General features: G+C 30.0%; 1 protein-coding gene across 5 annotated transcripts in view; it reads left to right on the top strand.

Moving 5' to 3' along the window:
• LOC124357483 (stromal interaction molecule homolog) overlaps positions 1-19,426 on the top strand; it is an 87,175-nt gene that overhangs the window by 3,967 nt on the left and 63,782 nt on the right. For 3 of the 5 annotated variants that reach the window (XM_046809323.1, XM_046809321.1, XM_046809325.1), the window contains exons 2-3: positions 9,356-9,513; positions 12,604-12,723. In XM_046809323.1, the coding sequence (XP_046665279.1) occupies positions 9,356-9,513; positions 12,604-12,723 (278 nt within the window). The remainder of the gene's footprint in view (positions 1-9,355; positions 9,514-12,603; positions 12,724-19,426) is intronic. The other 2 variants (XM_046809322.1, XM_046809324.1) reach the window with 1 other exon arrangement.

Here is a 19,426-nt window from a genome sequence, read left to right as displayed (position 1 = left end):
TCACATTTCGTTTCTACTGATTACTAGATTAGCGTAGAACAATATTTCGTCAATATAAAACAGGAATTGTCTTATCGCAAACACCTCCCCATCCTCAGACAGAGGTCAAAGTCGAGCGTCTAGTAGATAACGTGATTGCAGAGTCTCGCCGCCCGTTCAGCTGGTGCATCGCTTTGTTGTACTTCCGTGTTTTACCTCTACATATTTTCTCCAAACACAAAAATTCAACAAAAACAAACATTTACCAAACTAAACTTTTTATTAAAAAAACACTCAAAACTTGTTTTTATTCTTGATCACATTCCGCCACCCAAAATGCGAGTGCCTCCGGCCATCAGCGCGGGCTTCGGCAGCACCTTCGGTGCTGCCGAAGCCGCGCTTATGTCGACGAAAGAAAAACATCCCTCGAGATAGTACCTATCAGTAAAATATCAAATTCTAGAGGGGCTAATCAGAAATATAAATTGAATTGTAATGGAAAGGCAATGATGTACCGTGCAAATCACGTGATGCCGCGCGGCCTGCCGTAATCAGGATTCTCGAGAAAGATAAGATAACAGCGACAACAATACCGATCACAATACCTGGAAATGCTTGTAAGTTTGTAATTTTGTAATTGAAGAGTTGTTTTTTCGTTCTATCATGTTTGTTTCTATAAATTTCTATTTTTGTGTTCTTCATACTGGTGTGGTCGGTATAATCCCAAAGTACCCAATACTTGTAGGCACATTTCAGATGTCTGAATCAAGCCATTGTTAAATAACTGGTTCTTTCTACAAAAATCATAGACAGATAGATGGGAAACTATGAGTTTTCACCATAGGTCTCATTGTAATGTTTGTAAAATTCAAATTGTCAGGGCCTGAGTATAAAATATTCATAATTTAAAATATCTTTTATGAATTGTTTCAATAGTAATTATATTTTTACTTTTTGCTATATAAAACACACTAATTGTGACTAGGGTATATGCATTCTAGTTTAATAACAATCTCAATAACAGTTTAGATTATATGAAATTTTGAACTTGTTATGAACCTGACATGAAGCTTGTAAAATGAATCTATTTTATACTTTAATTTAATTATAATCTTTTGTGTTTTCTGTAGGCCTACTAGATAAATAACAATGTAACATTTATTAAACAGGATTAATTACTATACCCTACATGTATGATCTATAACTTGGAGGAAGAAAGGTCCTTGTACTGAGTATTGTTGTCATTGACAAGTTCAGTAAATAATTTTACTATATAAAAAATGTATATAAAATTGTAACAAAATGCTTTTTTATTCAAGCTAATCATTTTAATAAAGAATTAAATATTTAATTTAAATAGTTAGATCTTGTAAATTATAAAAAATAATTTAAAACTAATACTTGTGACTAGACTTGTTAATGTAAATATTATTAAAACCAAATGAATATTACATAAAATATAGCACACTTAAGCTACCTAATATTTCTGAGAATAGGCAATTAAAATTAACCAAAATGTAAATTTTTATATACATTATAGAAACAAATAAATTATGTTAATGATTTATTATCTACGACATGGGAAGATTTAGTATAATATCTGAAATGGATAAGTCCAGTTGTTTATTGTTAAAAAACAAATGATTCTATTAAATAGTAGAACAAAACCAAAATTATTATTAAATCTATTGTTTGCTAATAGTATTAGCATTTTTTAACATTTGGACATTAAATTTTTTAACTTTTAAGTGGAAAATATTTTTGTTCAATGTCCAAAATTAGTTCTTACAAGGGAAAAAATGTTGCAAAATTACAACACATTAACTTATGAATTTTAAGTAATAGTGACAGCTACAGTAAACATAATTTCTGACCAATAATTATTAGACTTTTGGCTTTAATTTGCTTTCAGCTAAGCAAAAAAATCAACAATAACTAACATCAAACAAACATAAAATCCTTGAAAGATCACCAGAATCTTAGATAAGGGTAACGCTATTTGTGATTGGTTGAATAGATCTGTTAGAGCCTACAACAGTCTCAGCTTGAATAAAGCAGACCAATTCAAACCAATCATCCAATTGATGCGGAGTCGCGTTCCAATTTACTTGTGTCAATGTGTATTAATAACAGGCTCTATTGCAATTTAGAAACATTTAGTTGGTTGGAAAATAAATTATGTTTCTTTTGTATCCTAATATTGGATTGTTGAAACAGGCTTTTATCATTAAATGTATGTCACATATACGGCTTTTATCATGGTAACACAGTATACAGGCCTATTGAACGCAATTTAAAATACCATATAAAATGTAAAATAAAAACTAATAAGGTATAGAAATGTTATTTAAATTAAATGTTAATCTAGACTAAATTTAGAAAGCTAATTCTGAAATGTTAATTTGCTAATGCAAATATAGCCGATAAGCTATATATTATATTAAGCTTCTTCAGATTAGCATTGAAAAAACATGAAAAATTATAGAATAATCATATTTCTGTCTTCCATTCTTGAAAAATTGTTAAACACACTCAGTATGATAAATAATTTGTAATGTAACAATTAATTATAATAATGATTGTATATTTCTTTTTTAACACTAAATATATATGTTAAAAATTGTTTATTAGCGTACAGTAAATGCTACTCTAAGTATATAAGTTTGAAGTGTTACATGTTTATACACATTTTTAATCACTATCATGAAATTTGTCGTAAGTATATCCAAGTTTAAGCCTCAAACTGGCAATTAGCGGATCTACCGTTGTTTACAGTGTCTCATCTCACTGGCACCAATGAGTATTCCATTGATTAGCGTAGTTCATACTCATAATTTTATTGCAATAAGCCATATATTTGAAAAAATCATTTGATTTATATACCATTGGGAACATAATGAACAGCTAAATAAAGCAATTTCTTTAGGCCCTTTCTTTATGTAAATTGTGATGTAGTGTAACTAATGCTATATTTATTGGCTGTGCTTGGTGTTGTTTTCCTAATTGTTTTGAGGTAAATCGTGTCTATTGATCTATATTAAATATAGTTCTATTTGGGGGTCAAGAGTTTGTTGTGATATCAAGTGATGTGTTTCATAGTATAATTATAATGTATATATATATATTTATATATATATATATATATATATATATATATATATATATAATTGGTATGTTTGAATAAATTTATGTCCTATATTAACAAATTATAATTTTCAAGTATTATTTCCAGTGTATGTAGGTCTACTATGTTGTATATATATATAAAAAAAATTAAAACTACACATTTTATAAAACTAGAATAAATTGGAATGTTTAGTTATTTATCTTGGAATATTTCTTGTATTCACAGTAGAAGTATCTTTCCTAAGTATACCCTACAACCTTTTTATTTTTACTACCAGTTTTTATTACTTTGACTTCCAAGGAAAATTTTAAATATTTACATTAACAATTTATATTAATCATAGAATAAAGGAGTATTTTGTTGTTCATTGTGAACAAAATGATACCAAATATATGTAGGGTACATCAGTTCTAGAATTTAAAAAAGCATTATATCACTTTGTTTTTGTGTGTTACCTGTTATTATTGTTTCTGAGTATTAATATGTTATAAATATGGTATTAGACATAAATCTTTTAAGTTATTACTCTTCGTGTTTAGGTTACAAAGCATGCTATTAGACATAAATCTTCCAAAGTTTATTACTCTTAGTGTTTAGTATAAAAGACATCTACGATAAATCTATCATTGTTTTATTGAAATTTTGTTTTTAAATTTATACTTTCAATGCTTATTAATTTAAAAAGATCATATTGTTCCACAATCTAAACAAATTCATTTTAGCCATAAAACCTAATTATTATGGTATTTATAAAAATGATAGTAAGGTATTGTAATTGAAGAATTAAGAAAGTTAATAATGTGATGCAAATATTGTAACTGAGGTATTGTATGTGTGTAACACCAAGTTACTCTAGATAGTGTATTAACAGGCAGGATGAGGGAATGGCTGGATGGAGAGGACTGGGTCAGTCTCACTCACTCATAGCTGTGGCAATGACCTGGTTAAACCAATGTGAAGCCCTCAAGGTGAAAATATGTAACAGGAGGTGTTAAACATCTATACCTACATAACACAATATGGCTTACGTGCACACAGACTCTAGTGACAACCATATGTTAGTTTAGTTTTGCATATTTGTTGTTAATTAATTTATCCTCAATTAGATTATTATCAGTAACTATTAATATTTTATATTGGTTTAAAGTGAGATTTGAGGCTACCAAAGAGTAAACTGAACATTATTAGATTTATTCAAAAATCTGAACAGCCCAGCCCATTGAATGAAAACTAGTGAGATCCAAAGTTTTATTGGACGTTAAAGCTAGAAATAGGCAGAGTAATTCCGCAGCTAAATTAAAGCATGAGATAATTGGAAAATAAATGTAAAGTTAGTAATATTGTGCTTTATTAAGTTCATATTTGCAAAATAGAATCTCTTGGGAATATAATAAGAATCTCCAGTCATCAACATTAAGATGGTGACATACAAAATGTGTATTTTATAGAGAATATAGCATCTATAAAGGAGAGTGTGTTGAGTTAATGGTTAATGTTGCTTAAGAAGTGTTACTTATATAAGTAATAGCACAATGACAAAGGCAGTATAATGTATAATTTTAGTATAGTCAGGACTACAGAGATTTAAATTTGTTTGTATAGATAGTATTATTAAAATCAATACCAAATTTAATTCTTCACAATTTTGTTCATGGACCACAAGGATTCTGGCCTTGACAGTTTAGGTAGGATAATTAAATCAAGATTCTGGTTTCAGTAGGTAGGTAGTTTGCTGAAATTAAGTTTCCAATGCCAAATTTCATATCCTTATTTGGAATTCGGACCCCAGGGATTTTTGTTTGTTTGTATTTAGGTAAGATGGAAAATCTGAAAACTGAAATTTTGATTAATTTGTTAAATGAGTAAGTAAATCAAGTAATAACTTGTGTTAGATTTTAATACTGTTAACTCTTGATAGCTTCAATTTTAAATAAAAAGATAAGTTATATCAGAATCATCATATCTCTGAAATGAGTCCATCAAAAGTGGCCCAGTACCAATTTAATGTATTTTAACTAAAAAAATAATCTACTATATAACTTACTAGATAGATACATTATTAACCCATCATGGTTTTTGACGTAATATTACGTTTATAACAATTTTGTAAAAGTGTGCTACTGATGCTGTTGCTATACTTTTCCTGTTTTATTCTATTGTTTGCCGTAATATTGCAAAAGAAGTATTTCAATGACAACTGCTCATTGTGCATGTAGATCTAATGTCTTATACTAGATGTCAGCACTTCCTTGGTCCTTTTTTTGTTCTCTTAGGACAAGTAGCTTAGAAAATTGCAACTAGTCCTATAAGGATCTTTGCGCTAATTATGGAGTGACAGGATATTTTGGATGGTAAGGTTGGGAGTAGGGGCCGCCTCCTGTCGAGATTCATGAGGAAAAGTTTAGGGCACTAATTTCAAGTCATATCCCCCCCTAGGAAGAAGGAGAAGCCAGATCTGAACCAACCTCTCCAGTCAAAGCAGGCAGGGGGTGGAACACCCTTATGTCTAGGCTGGCAAGAACCTGTGACCTTAAAGGAACAAACCCCACCAACTACTCCAACAATCGTCTCCTGCAGTATACTAGACCTATTGAATTACACTTGCACCCCAGAATCTCGTTATATTAAAGTCTCCAGTCCTCTGAGCATTTTCGCTCAACCAAGATAGTAAACCAACCATACAAATTAGTCCAAATCATCCAAATGAATCAGGGGAGGAACTAAGGATGAGAATAGATGTCGTGACCTACTGTTGTTCTAGACCAGGTAGGGCCCTTCTGAGATTGAATTTCATGTGAATAGTATTGATAAAAGTGATGATGCAAGTATGATTGGTTTTCAAAAGTATGAAAAATTATGAATGTTTTCTGATGAGAGTGGAATATACTGTTAACAAGCATTTTGAAAAATCAAGGTTAAATGATGAAGAGTTGACTTTGATAGTTGAATTTCCTGCCACACAATATAAGTACGTTTTTAAGATATATTACTTGTAATCTTGTTTCTTCAAATGTTTTTATTTCATGTTATTGCATGTATTTATTTCTTATAATAAACATTACAATACAGCAATCATGATGCCTCTCTTGTTCACACTAAAATAAGGTGTCCTTAATTGCTGGTATCCTTAATTTTAAATGACAGTTAATTAAATTGTATGGAAAAAATATTTGCTAGTGTTGTGATTGTTCAGATATTATAAACCTAGTAGATTTATCTAAGAAACTGTTATTTATATTTAGTAAGTGAGTAAAACCAAATAATAAATAAACCATTATTTATTCAAAAACTTTGTTTTTATACAATAATTATTAGAAAAAAAACTACTTTGTTATTTATTTGTAATGTATATAAAACATAGGATGAGTTAAACTGTAATCAAATGATTTATTTGGACAGAAAAGTGTATACAGTGAAGTTAAGTGAAAATAAAGTAAATCAATGGGGAGATTGTTATTTATAAATAGCAGGGTTGAGTCTGAGCTGTCCAGTGCCAACTGTGCTGTCAGTGAGTGGCACAACAATCGAAACATTTGTCTTAACCTCCTGGACTGACCTAGGACCAGACAAACTACCGTTTTTGGTGAACTTAGGTTAGTTGTGTTAGCCTAACTTGTAAACAAAAGTTATTGTGAAATTTATTTAAATAAAATTGTGTAGACTACATTATTAACATTTTAAAACTTTATTAGTTTTAATTATAACTTATCTTCCTATCCATTTGTCCATGAGTATATAGGTCAGTGTGAATATTGTTTTAATATATTTAACTTTTTTACTTACAACTTTTTAATATTCACTGTAATGTTGTCTTCTATGCCTTTATAATTAACTGTGTAAATATTGAATGTTTTAAAATATAATTGTTATTTTATTGTCACTACACGTTTGTTTTCCTGTTTGTTGTTCTAAGAATATTCAATTTAAACAGTTCTATACGTAGTACCGAGTGTAGTAACAAGTATAGTAATTGATCTGTTATGAGAAATACTTGATATTCTAAAAAAGCTTTGTGGTGTATCATACTAAAGGAACTTTTACATCTCTCAAGTATTCCTGAGTCAGACGTGTATGACATAACGTCAGCTGTCCACCTATGCAACTGTAGAGAAATAGATTACTGTGATCTAACAGGGACAGGGATTAAGTCTAAAGCATTTTTATTGAATTAACTAACCACTCACACGGTTTATGTGCAAGGAATCTGTCACGAACAGTGTATTAATGCATTGACGTAATTACTGGGAATGATGTGCCCCCTTTATACTGTGGTTGGCCAAAGTGAAATATGATGAACACAATCGCCAAAAACTATTGGAGGTATATACAGCATTGAAAAAAATGTTAAACTACACATGACGTTATTTTCAGATATTATTTTTTAACGAAAAAGCTAGATTTTTTATGTTAAGAGAGCAGAGGCCAATCCTCCTTTAAGCCTTATTCTATCTATCCACATGGGCCACTGGCCAGTGAGAGGATTTTATCAGACAGAATGGGGGAGAGCAGATGATCATAAGTGTTATTGTCATAGACAGGATCTGAACCTGCTTTATCTCTAATTTGGATCCAAAGTCTAACCTGAATGCTCAGCCATCAGCACTCCCTATTTAAGCTTATCACTTTTAAGTATAAATGCATTTGCTAAGTATCGCTATTCTAGTACCAAAATATTATTTACACTTTAATTCAAGTAAGGTTTCTTTATTTTAAACAAATGTTTGCATGGTAAATAAGTAGTAACCAATTTAAATTATTTTGCCAAAGTGTCTAGACATTTTTTCTATTAAATTAGCCTACATTTGACCATATGAGGGGTTTTCAGATACATTGTTATATTTATTCTAAAACTGGCATAACTAAATGAGCGTAATTGGCTGTAGCTTTAATTGATGGTACTGTTTGTAGCAAACACAGAAATTCTATATCATGAATATATTTAAATACTCTTTAATTACTATGAAATAATAGTACTTCCATATAGAAATGGTGCCAAAGATATTTGTTGTCGCACTGCTAGTCAACTGTGCGTCCTGCAATATCTCACATTGTTCTGTACACTCTCATTGGTTGAAATTTTGCCACTTGATTTACATTTAAACCTTGAAGTGGTTTCCGAGTATCTGTGAAGTCTGTGATGGAAGCACTTACTTCAAATGTTTTGCTATTGATAATTTCTTGGTTTAAAATTCTTTTCATTTTTATATTATTAGTTCATTAAATACATGTTACTTTCAGTTTGTGTTTTTCTTGTTTTTACTGGGAGTAGTTCAGCCTCAGAGCACTTATGGTCAGGCTGCCAATGATGGTTATCTTCAGATTTTATAAATATTTAGAAAACCGTTTGCCTCTCACTTCCACTCAAAACAGCCATCCTCATACTTGGTTTCTTTCCAATTGTTTTTGGATGGTTGGGCCAACCTTTAGGATTTGTTTGATTGTCCCAATTCAAAGGAGATACTCAGTAGGGAGGATGGTACTCTACAATTAGCAGGGCCTGATTGGTGGTATTCTCTGCTATTATACTATAGCAGATCTCGATTATAAAACAAATTAATTAACTATATATACACAGAAATAAATTCTTAAAATATACAATATAGCTTTTGTGCCTGTGTTTAAAGATTTCTTAACACAAGTTTTTGTTAGACCCACAAACTGTCAAACTAGATTTTGTTGTGTACACGCTTGCTTTAGATATGTTTTTTCCTCCAGTTAATGAGTTGCTTTATTTATATGTTTGTATATTCTCAGCATGCTTTTTATTTTTTGCATTTGGATATTCAGTTCATAATTTTGATAGTTTTTATAAAACTAGAGTTTTTGTTCAACAGTTTGTAACAATGTTGAACATTATTATTCTGCTAATGTGTTGATGTATTCAATTAGAATGATGTGTTTTGTTTGTTTACCTGTAAAATAAATAGGTGAATGAGAGATACCATTTTGTCATATTGGATCTGTAACGGGTTACTAAACAAAATTTATCACTATCTAAATATGTTGTGTTCTATTGAGTTGTCCAATACAATATTTATATTACACACTCAAGTACAATATGTAATACAATATATTTTATACTATTGCTGTGTTCCTTAGTTAAATTATCCAGATTGTTTTAAACTTATAATGTAATCGGAAATGTACCTTTTATTTTATATTATAATCTCAATGTTTTATTGTAGGCCTTTAAAAATGTTTGTCTAATTGAATAAGAAGTTTAAACTAGTAGACCACTGAGAAGGATAGCCTATGTTCTAGGTAGCGGAGAGTCACAGTGCAATGATGATCTGGCCTGTTTGACAATGGCATCAATGGATCGTCATGGTCTGGAGGCTATCCGCTCCCTGCATCGGCAGCTGGATGATGATGCCAATGGAGCTGTCGACTTGTCAGAATCCGATGAAGTAAGATTAAGTGCATTTATATCAAGATTTAATATGTGTTCTTAATTATTTGAATTTTATTTAAATGATTAGCTGAGGTTTAGCAAAGCCTATCACTCACGAGGCTGGAGAAATTTTATGTCTGTCTGTTTCTCTGACTGCATGATATCTTAAAAACGAAATAACCTGCAGACTTGAAATTTGCAAGAAGCTTCATTTCCATATGAGCAATACAAAGTTTGATGATGGTACATATCACTCCATGAGATTTGGCTAGTGTTAGTTAGTATTTTTACATTGGTGTTACAGGTAACCATGATGGCAATGAGAAAATGGCAGAATAAATAAATTTGTAAACAAATGTACAGTCATTCATATGTGATTTAACATAGGACATTTTTATTCATATAGATTTGTTATCAGTGCACTTTTGCGTTGTAGTACCCCTCTAGCTCACTGAAACTTCTATTATGTAAATATTGTTATGAAACCTATCTTAATGAACAAAAACTTTAATTGAAGACTCTTGGAGCAATTGGTAAATTCTTTAAATATTACTAAATGTTAATGAAAACAATAATTTTTCCAAAAAATTTTTTGTGGAGTTGCCTTGATGGTAAAACCTTCGGTTTCAAAAGGCTTCGTCAAAAAAAAAAAAAACAGTTTGGAAAAAGTATTGTTTTCATTAACATTAACTTATATTTAAAAAAACTTGATAGTGCAAGTTCAATTGTGGAATCTGGCTAAGCGTCAATGAAGCCTATTAATTAGTAGGCAGACACAATTTCTCTTTTGTGTGCTGAGGGAATGTGAAAAATGTCTTTTTTTTAGGATCGTCTATCTATCTGTCGGCAGGACATCTCAAGAACTAAATGACCTATAGGCACAAGATTTTGCATGTAATCTCAATGAAGCTTGTTCGTGAGACTTGGTTTGGCGTTCTATCTTGTAGTATTATAATATTTTATAATTTATAGGCTCATTACAATAAACGAGTTTCTTTACAGTCTTTTACATTTTGATTCATACAATAACTAATTTGTACAATAATGTGTAGTGTTTTATAAAATTGCCACTTAGCAAGAATTTTAGTTCAGTACTCCGTGCTAGTCAAGCACACTTGGTGATATGATTTCAGGATAATGTTGAATTAGATTAAAAAATTTAACTATACTGTGTAAAAATTTTCATCCTTAGCATTTTTATCACTTGTAATAAACCTTTAGACTTACTTTTTAAATGTAACATGAAGGTACGTACCTTCTGTTGTCAAACTGTTGTCTGACCAATTTCAATTTTAATTAAAAATATGTTTTACTTTAGCAGTAATGTTTTAATGTTTTGGATTTATATAGATAATTTCAAATGTATTTAAATGCAACATGCAATAGTGGAATGAAAAATATATTCATGAATGAAATAACTAAAAAGGATGTGTGTTGCTGAACATTACAGAAATTTGATGTCTATTAACACTTTAAAGTTGTAAACCCATTATTGTGTTATATGGTTGAGAAGAAACTAATAAAATTGTCAAGGTTATCGTTATTTATTCAAGCTTGTTTACCGTATAGTAGTATAAATAACAGAAGAACACACATTGCTAACTACTGCATTTTTATTGCAACTACTGATATAGGCTACTTATTCTGCTTGCAATACAAAAAAAATGAAAGTAAGGCAATTTTGTTGTAATCAGTGGAATACAATATTGCTGGGTACATCATGATTGTATAATATAGAGAAACAACCTTGAAATTAATAACAAAATAAATTGTCTGTAAAATAAACCTTGTAGTAACTAGTAATCTTTTTCCAGATGATGTTCAAGTTGAACATCATCTTATATATCATCTGATGTGTGTGGACTGTGCACATCAGATGCACTTGGTTGTCTTGTAAAATTAACAATGTGATCTTGAAAACTGATTTTACTCTTTAATGTAGATGTTTATGTTACAAAATCAATAAGCTTTTATCCCATACTTTCTGTTATAAATGTAATTCATATAGCTGTAGGATGATAGTCAATCTTTCTCGAATTAAAACACGAATTTTCTTATTGAATATAATATAATGAAACATGAAGTATGTATGAAAGAGTATTGAATCAAAGTTTAACCTCCTGAATTCATGAGCCACTCTAATTATGGACTGACAATATTGATAAAAAACTACCAAAATAAAAACAGGCTTTCATCTTCTGCTTGAAACAAGTTTAATTTTTCATCTAGAAGTAGAAGAGTAACTTTGCGCATATTTTCTTGGAACAGTTTTCATATTTTTTTTGCATGACTTACATTATTTAGTGATAAAGCCATAACAGATCTTCCAGATTCAGAGGTTGAGTTACAAACACCATGTTCACTAGACACACAGAAAAAATTCATATGGAACACTTTTTGGTAATAGTATAGGCCGGTATAATAAAACATGGTTCAATATTTCTTTCAAAAAATTCAAATGTTATAAAAGCTTCTCATTAAAAATGTGTTTGGCCCACAATTCTACTAGAATGTAATGTTTTTCAATAAAGCTGCTTATTTAAATATTTGTTAACAGTCAAATTATGTGATCTCACTTTGGGAATTGACAAACCTTAAACTGTTAATGTGTACTGCATATACAAGAAAAAGTGCTCTGTCATTATTAAAAGATATAAGTGACATAATCAGGATTCTCTTAAAGCTCGTCCGTAATAATTGTTAACAAAACTGCAAGGAGTGGTTAGTGTTATCTTTACTGAGTTCATGCTAATTTTAATTAGCATTAAATGCTTTGCTAAGTTTTTAATTGAAGAAAAGTGCCTGTATGTAATTTAAAACACTAACTTATAAATAAATTAACAACATGCTTACAGTATCCGCTAAGCTATTTATTTGATGGCAAAGGTGATCATACATTTTGTTCAAAAATTAACCTTTTATGGCTGTTCAGGATGATAATTGCTAAAAAGCTGCACAGTTTCATGGTACCTAATTAACTCTGTTTTATCACAGAATAAAACTACTTCCACTATTACCAGTAATAAGGCATAATCTGCAGTTGTAATAATAATATAACTACATATCTAAATACATTTGTTAATATGAAAATTTTATTAATTTTCAGTTCCTCCGAGAAGAACTTCAATATGAAAATGGAGCAGAAAAGAGACAGCGAGCTTTTCATAGAAATGATGATATGCACATATCTGTCAAGGAACTATGGGAGGCTTGGGTCCGATCTGAAGTAAGTTACAATTTATTTTATTAATTTACCACCAGTAATAATTGTAAATTGTTAATATTAAGAATACATATGGATAAAAGAAGCAAATAAAAAAAGGGAGAAAGAAACTAAAATTTATGTGTTACAATTCAATGGTACAAAATATTAATTAAATTAACTTTTATATGTAGTTTTGCTCTTATATATAGCGTATTCTAAGTGTGAAATTATTATAAGTCTATACTTAGAGATTCCTTCACAAATAATACGATTCTGTGTTTAGATTGATCCAAACATCTACAAGTAGGTCTTATAATATTGACGTTGTGATAAATGAAAATGTAAAAAACTTCTCTCCAGATTCAAGACATGATAGCATCAACATATTTATGTTATAAAAGTGTTAGCTTACTTTACTTAATATTCAACCTCTCCAGATATATCCAGCAATAATTTTAACCTTCCGACTGATATTAAGAAACTCCCAGAATGATACACTGGTTTTTATATCTGCGCAGTATATTTTTCGAATATTAAAAAAAATGTGCTAAATGCTAATTATAAGTGTTATATATAAATTTTTTTTATTAGAAGCCAGAAAAAAATTAAATAATACAGATATGCATTAACTATAGTATGGTTTTTTATTTGTACATAAATTGAACAATGTGTATTGTAAATATTGCGTTTTCTAAGTTTCACTCCATGTAACTTTCACATGACATGAAATAGTAAGATACTGTAAATGTACAAAATATACAAATTTTTGTAGTGAACAAAAAGATTATAACATATATACACTTATTTACAAGGCATAAAAGTTTTGTTATAAAAATGTAAAATATGTACTTTTTTTGGCAGAACGCGTATTCATATTGAAGTTTGATGAATTCTTTGGGCAAGAGGAGTATCAGATAATGATGAATTGTTTTTACTGTCACTATCAATTTTCACAACCCAACTCTTATTCCACAGTTTTTTAATCATCCAGACTACCTGACAACAAATCTGACAAAAAAATATCATCATGCACTTCATTTGCCAATATGTCACTTTCATCATCAGAACTAATATTTTCATCATCCAATAGTTCATGTATATAATTTGAACATCAAGGATCGCCCATTTCACAACATAATAATTAATCATAAACAACTAGCCTACATAATATCCTAGAAACAGTAGCAACAAAGATCGTCAAGGCCGTGAAGCGTCTCGCCAGCTGCATAGTCCGTCGGCTGAATGCTGTCCGACATTTGGATCGATATCAGTTACCAACGAGTAATATTACCAATATAAACTATATAAAATGAATTAGTATTTATGATTAGAGGATTCGACTGGAGCAAGTTATTTCTTTATAACTTAAACAGTTTTCACGGTTTCACGTAATAATAATTGAAAGTTGACTGATGGCTGTACCGTCTTTATTAGTTCACAAGCGGTATTGATGAACGTCTGTGCTTTCGGTCATCAGTTGGAGGGTTAAATACATTATAGGCATTCATGGAGAAATTTCTCTTAAAATAGCACTTGGAGATACTCAGTTAGTGACACGTTTATCTAAAGGAAAGTCTAATTAAAAATTATATTAAATGTTTTAACTTCACACTTTCCTTGTTTCAAATGAGAAAGAAAACAAAAAATGATTAGATGGTTAGAAGGTAGCAATGTTTAGTTATTAAAATAGTTTAAAAATTGTAGGCAAAATTGTTTAAAAATGTGAGAGGAATTATGTGAACTAGGAAAAACTTTTCTGATTAGATATAGATTAAATGAAACTATTTTCATATGGAATTTAATAGCTATCATTGTAGAGCAGATTGACAAAGAGATTCGTGTTTTTGTTGGTCCTCCTATAATAAAGTGACTAAAGTTGTAATTAATGTTTTAAGAGTATTGATACTAATATTGCTAGTGTATGATATAATTAATTATTTTATAATGTAAACTTGCCCAGTTAACATGGTGAGTTACAAAATTTGTTCTATTGGAGTTATAGGGTCTGTTGTATTTTTCTATAAAGGAACGATCAAAGATTTACAGGTAGTAGTGGAATAGTGGAAAGAACAAGGAATTTCAAAACCAACTGGCTATCAATCTGTTTAATGTAAGTGATGGATGACATTATCACTCAAGTGTTCAGCCATTTGTCATGGCTTACCTTATCACTGCCAGATTGTGCAGCACTTCAGGGTACATTAACTGCTTGTATTACAGAGTTTATTCTTCGTAAATAATTCTTAGAATTTTGTTGATAAGCCCTCTTAACTGTTGTGGCCACTCAATTTATAAGCTCCAATGTAGTATTTGATTGAATTAAATATTGGGTCTTTCAAGTTGATCTCAGTTTGTGAAATAATGTTTTGCTTGAGACCCATTGTTTTTATCAATATAAAATATTTATTCATTAAACAATTAAACATAATTGTTATAACAATATAAAATTATAAAAAATTAGACTGCTAATGTTAGATGAATAATAGTATGCTTTTGGAAGTTGTGTTAGAGTAGAGAATTCACCAACAGTCTATATATACATTGCAAACTTTACTGAAAAGAATTGTTATTGTCTTTTGCAGTTTAGTCGAGCCTAGGCTAAAAAAGCAAAGCCTGGGCATAAAAAAGGATTATTTTTTACATCAGGTAATTATCAATCTAGGAATTTTTGAGGATTTACTTTGTGTAGATGTATTGGAGTTAGCTGAAAGTCTTCACGTGTTATTGAGAGTATTAATTGCAGAATTTAGGATTTATTTTGTTGCAATGTTTAAACTCATTTAATCGTATAGTAAATTTCAACTTTAAATAATCTAAAACTATCTTGATAAATTTATCATAGTTATGGTTTTCAAAATATAGAAAATTATGATGTAGATGGTTGGATATTGGCCAGACTGAATGCCAGTAAATATAAACTCATAAATCTATAAAGGAAGTGATAAAAGGTCTGAATATTTTGGATCAGTTCCAATGAGAGTGACATAACAAACTATCAGCACACAGACACCCACTCCTATTTCTATTGAGAAACATCTCACAATTCTCTTTCCTTTTTATCTCTGCAATACTAAGCTGAAATTACATACATATTGTTGCTATTGAAAGAGTCCTAAACTTAATGCGTATCAATTGTACAATCCATTTCAATGTTTTCATGATAATTATTTATTAATACTAGTTCTTTCAGTGTTACATAGTGAAGTATACTATCAGTATAAAAAATAACCAATATAGAAATTACGTGATTAAATTAAATAAGTGGTTCATTATTACATGTATTTTTCTCTTATCTTACAAAATACAAACTATTTATAGGAAGTGTTTATCCATTTCTTGTACAATCCACTAAATCAGTTTTTTGCTAGTAGTTCTGCCTTTTACTCTCTCTCTTTTGTCGGTCTCAAAGCATTATTGTTCAGCTTTGCCAACAACTCTTTGTCTTGCCAACCTCGTGACAGCATTGGGAGTACTCTGACTTTGATGGCGTACTTATCTCACTAGCCACAACATGGCATTGAGAATAATCAGCAGCATCATCGACAACCTATCTCACCAGCTTTGTAGTGTCATTGACAATATACTGACTCTGATGGCATACTTATCTCACTAGCCTCAACGTGGCATATAGAATAATCAGCAATATCATTGGCAACCTATCTCACCAGCTTTGTAGTGTCATTGACAATATACTGACTCTGATGGCATACTTATCTCACTAGCCTCAACGTGGCATATAGAATAATCAGAAATATCATTGGCAACCTATCTCACCAGCTTTGTAGTGTCATTGACAATATACTGACTCTGATGGCATACTTATCTCACTAGCCTCAACGTGGCATATAGAATAATCAGAAATATCATTGGCAACCTATCTCACCAGCTTTGTAGTGTCATTGACAATATACTGACTCTGATGGCATACTTATCTCACTAGCCTCAACGTGGCATATAGAATAATCAGAAATATCATTTTCAACCTATCTCACCAGCTTTGAAGTGTCATTGACAATCTCTTGTCTTTGATGTTCTCACCAGCCTCTACATAGCATGGTCAACAACCCTATACTGCTAATTTTGTATTGCCATTTGGGGGTGATACTATAGTTTTCCCAATGTTCATATTTGGATTAAATGGTGGCATTTGAAATAGTCTTAACATTGGGGCCTTTATTTACTAGATTGTTATGATTTATTCTTTTATATATTTTAAACAACAATTTCTCTCGGTAAATACTGTTTGTCTATTGTATTATTTATTTAATGAGTTGAAAATTACAAGCATGTAATCAAAATTGTTCTTGTTATTAACCTTTTCGATACAAGCCATTTTTATTGAAATATCTACCACTAAGAGGCGACCTTGCACGTTTAATTTCATATTATTGTAACTTATAATGCAAAAATAACCAACTATTACAAGCAATAATAAAGTCAAACAAAAACGCAAAACTCACTCTACAATCAACTGTATAGCCACTCACAGGGGACCAGCACAGCGAAACAAAATGAGTTGCAACGTTTAAGTTGTACAGTGCGCTAGTAATGTATAGTGTAAAGTTCAGTTTGCACCTTTATTGGAAAGATTGATTTTTGTGATCATTTTGGTATACAGCTTGCAAGTGAAAGTTCAATTACTTTTTAATTTTATAAATGTCCTTATAAGTGGACGCTGGGATTTTCTGTACACACAGCGGGCGTCCGTATAATCGGACGCTCTGACTTTATGACGATATTTTTTTTACGTCCATGTATACAGACGTTTGGATCAAAAGAGTTAAAAAGTTTAAAGTTCATTATCAATGATAGGTGATTTGAAGAGATAACAGAATTATGGTCATTGATAAGTGTTACAACTACAAAAACATATAAATGTTTTTAACACTTCATATGATTGTTTTTTTTGTGGTAAATTTAATGATTGCGAATTTCCATAATGTTGTTACTCCTTCAATAAAATTAGTTCTTTTTAGAAAAATTATAAATTCAAAATATAATCATAAATCACTAAAAATGACATGGAATTAGAAGTTAGATTTAGATTTAAAAAATTCTTTCAAAATCATTTATGTCCTTAATGCCATTATGTCATTAATTTATAATTTTTATCAGGAATTGTATTGTGTTCTTACTTAAAAGTTAAAGGCAATCTTTTGCATCTTTTGAACGAAAATTTGTTGTACAGTTTGTATTCAAATTTTGTTTGATAATTATTGGTCTGTATTTGATAAAAATGTAATCAAAATTTTCAACTTGTTTTTTAATTTTGGATTTTTTATCAAATACATTTTTTTGTGACATATCCAAAAGAAATTATACAAAACAAAATTAAAACGTTACTCTAGTGGTCATTATCTACACAAACATGACAATTTGTGTCACAATTGATGTTTGTTTGATTCTAAAGCAACTAAAATATTTATTTCAGATTAATAGTGATTTACATGTTCTTTCATGCTTAATATTCTTAAACACAGATTGACATTTTAAAAATACACCTATTCTTGTGTGGTTCAAAATAACAGATTATTTTCATTAAAAATAAAAATTTTATTTTTATCAAAGAAAGTAAACAGTACATATTGGTAATTTGGTATAAAAAGTTAATATTGTTTATGTTAAGGATTTTTTGGGATTTTGTTATCACATATTTCCAGTTATTATAGCCTCTGTTGGATAATTAAAACAGAAAAAAATAAATATTAAAATAGTATTGCAAATTTATGAACTATAAATATTAGCTATTCTACATTAGCTTATACACTATCTGATACAAAATTTGAAATGAATGGATGGATGAACGAAAGACATGTCACCATTTCTAATTGAACAGCAGTTAACAAGTGTTTTATGAAGCAGTAAACATGCATGAAGATTGGCTGATACTGGATGGACTTTCCTACTACAAATTCTGTGGACTAACTTGCAGACTATAATTTCTATTTCATCTCTTGCACTAGTGTGAATTCATATCTAAATGATCGCTGTGGGAAATAAACCATAATACTTTAGAACCTAACAATTGTTTGATGAAAACAGCTAATCTTCAATAATTTATAATTGCAGAATTGTTTAACTAAAAACATTACATGTTTAGATTAATGTCCTATATCTGTTTGTATGTGTAACTAACTCACACTTCTAATTTTCTAACTGGTCTGATATCCAAATCTTTTTAGAGATTTTTGTTCTAGTCTGGTGAAACAATCTAATTTTATTTTTATAACTATTGATTTAACAGCAATTTAGTGATGATTTAGTACTGTGATATGTTGATAGGAGCTGTGATAAGATATCAGGAGGAGGAAACTTTGATGATATAATTATTGTGATGGAATGATAGGAGGAGGAAATTGTGACGATAGAGAACAAAATAATGATTTTGGTTTTTGGTAATGAACGAGATTACAAATAACATTGGAGGACAATGCAACTTATTCCTTTACAGACTAACTTGAACTGAAGAGGTTTGTGTCAGTGGATAAGGTTAGATCTTTCTTGTAGGACATCTTGCTAGTTCAGGACCATTCTCGCCTTGGTGAAGTTATACTGATATGATTGAGGAATCCATTTTGATTTAGCAGGTTTCCTGGCAATATCTTGGACTGGTTCTTAGTATCTTTGAATTAAAAAACAGTGTTTCCACTCCTTTGACATTGACCCTTGGTAGAAACCAGAAAATTTCTCAAAAAGTAAGGAATTAATAATGAGAAATGAAGAA

The sequence above is a fragment of the Homalodisca vitripennis genome, chromosome 3 (assembly GCF_021130785.1).
Source record: "Homalodisca vitripennis isolate AUS2020 chromosome 3, UT_GWSS_2.1, whole genome shotgun sequence".
NCBI lineage: Eukaryota > Metazoa > Arthropoda > Insecta > Hemiptera > Cicadellidae > Homalodisca > Homalodisca vitripennis.
This window is presented reverse-complemented; position numbering and strand designations above follow the sequence as displayed.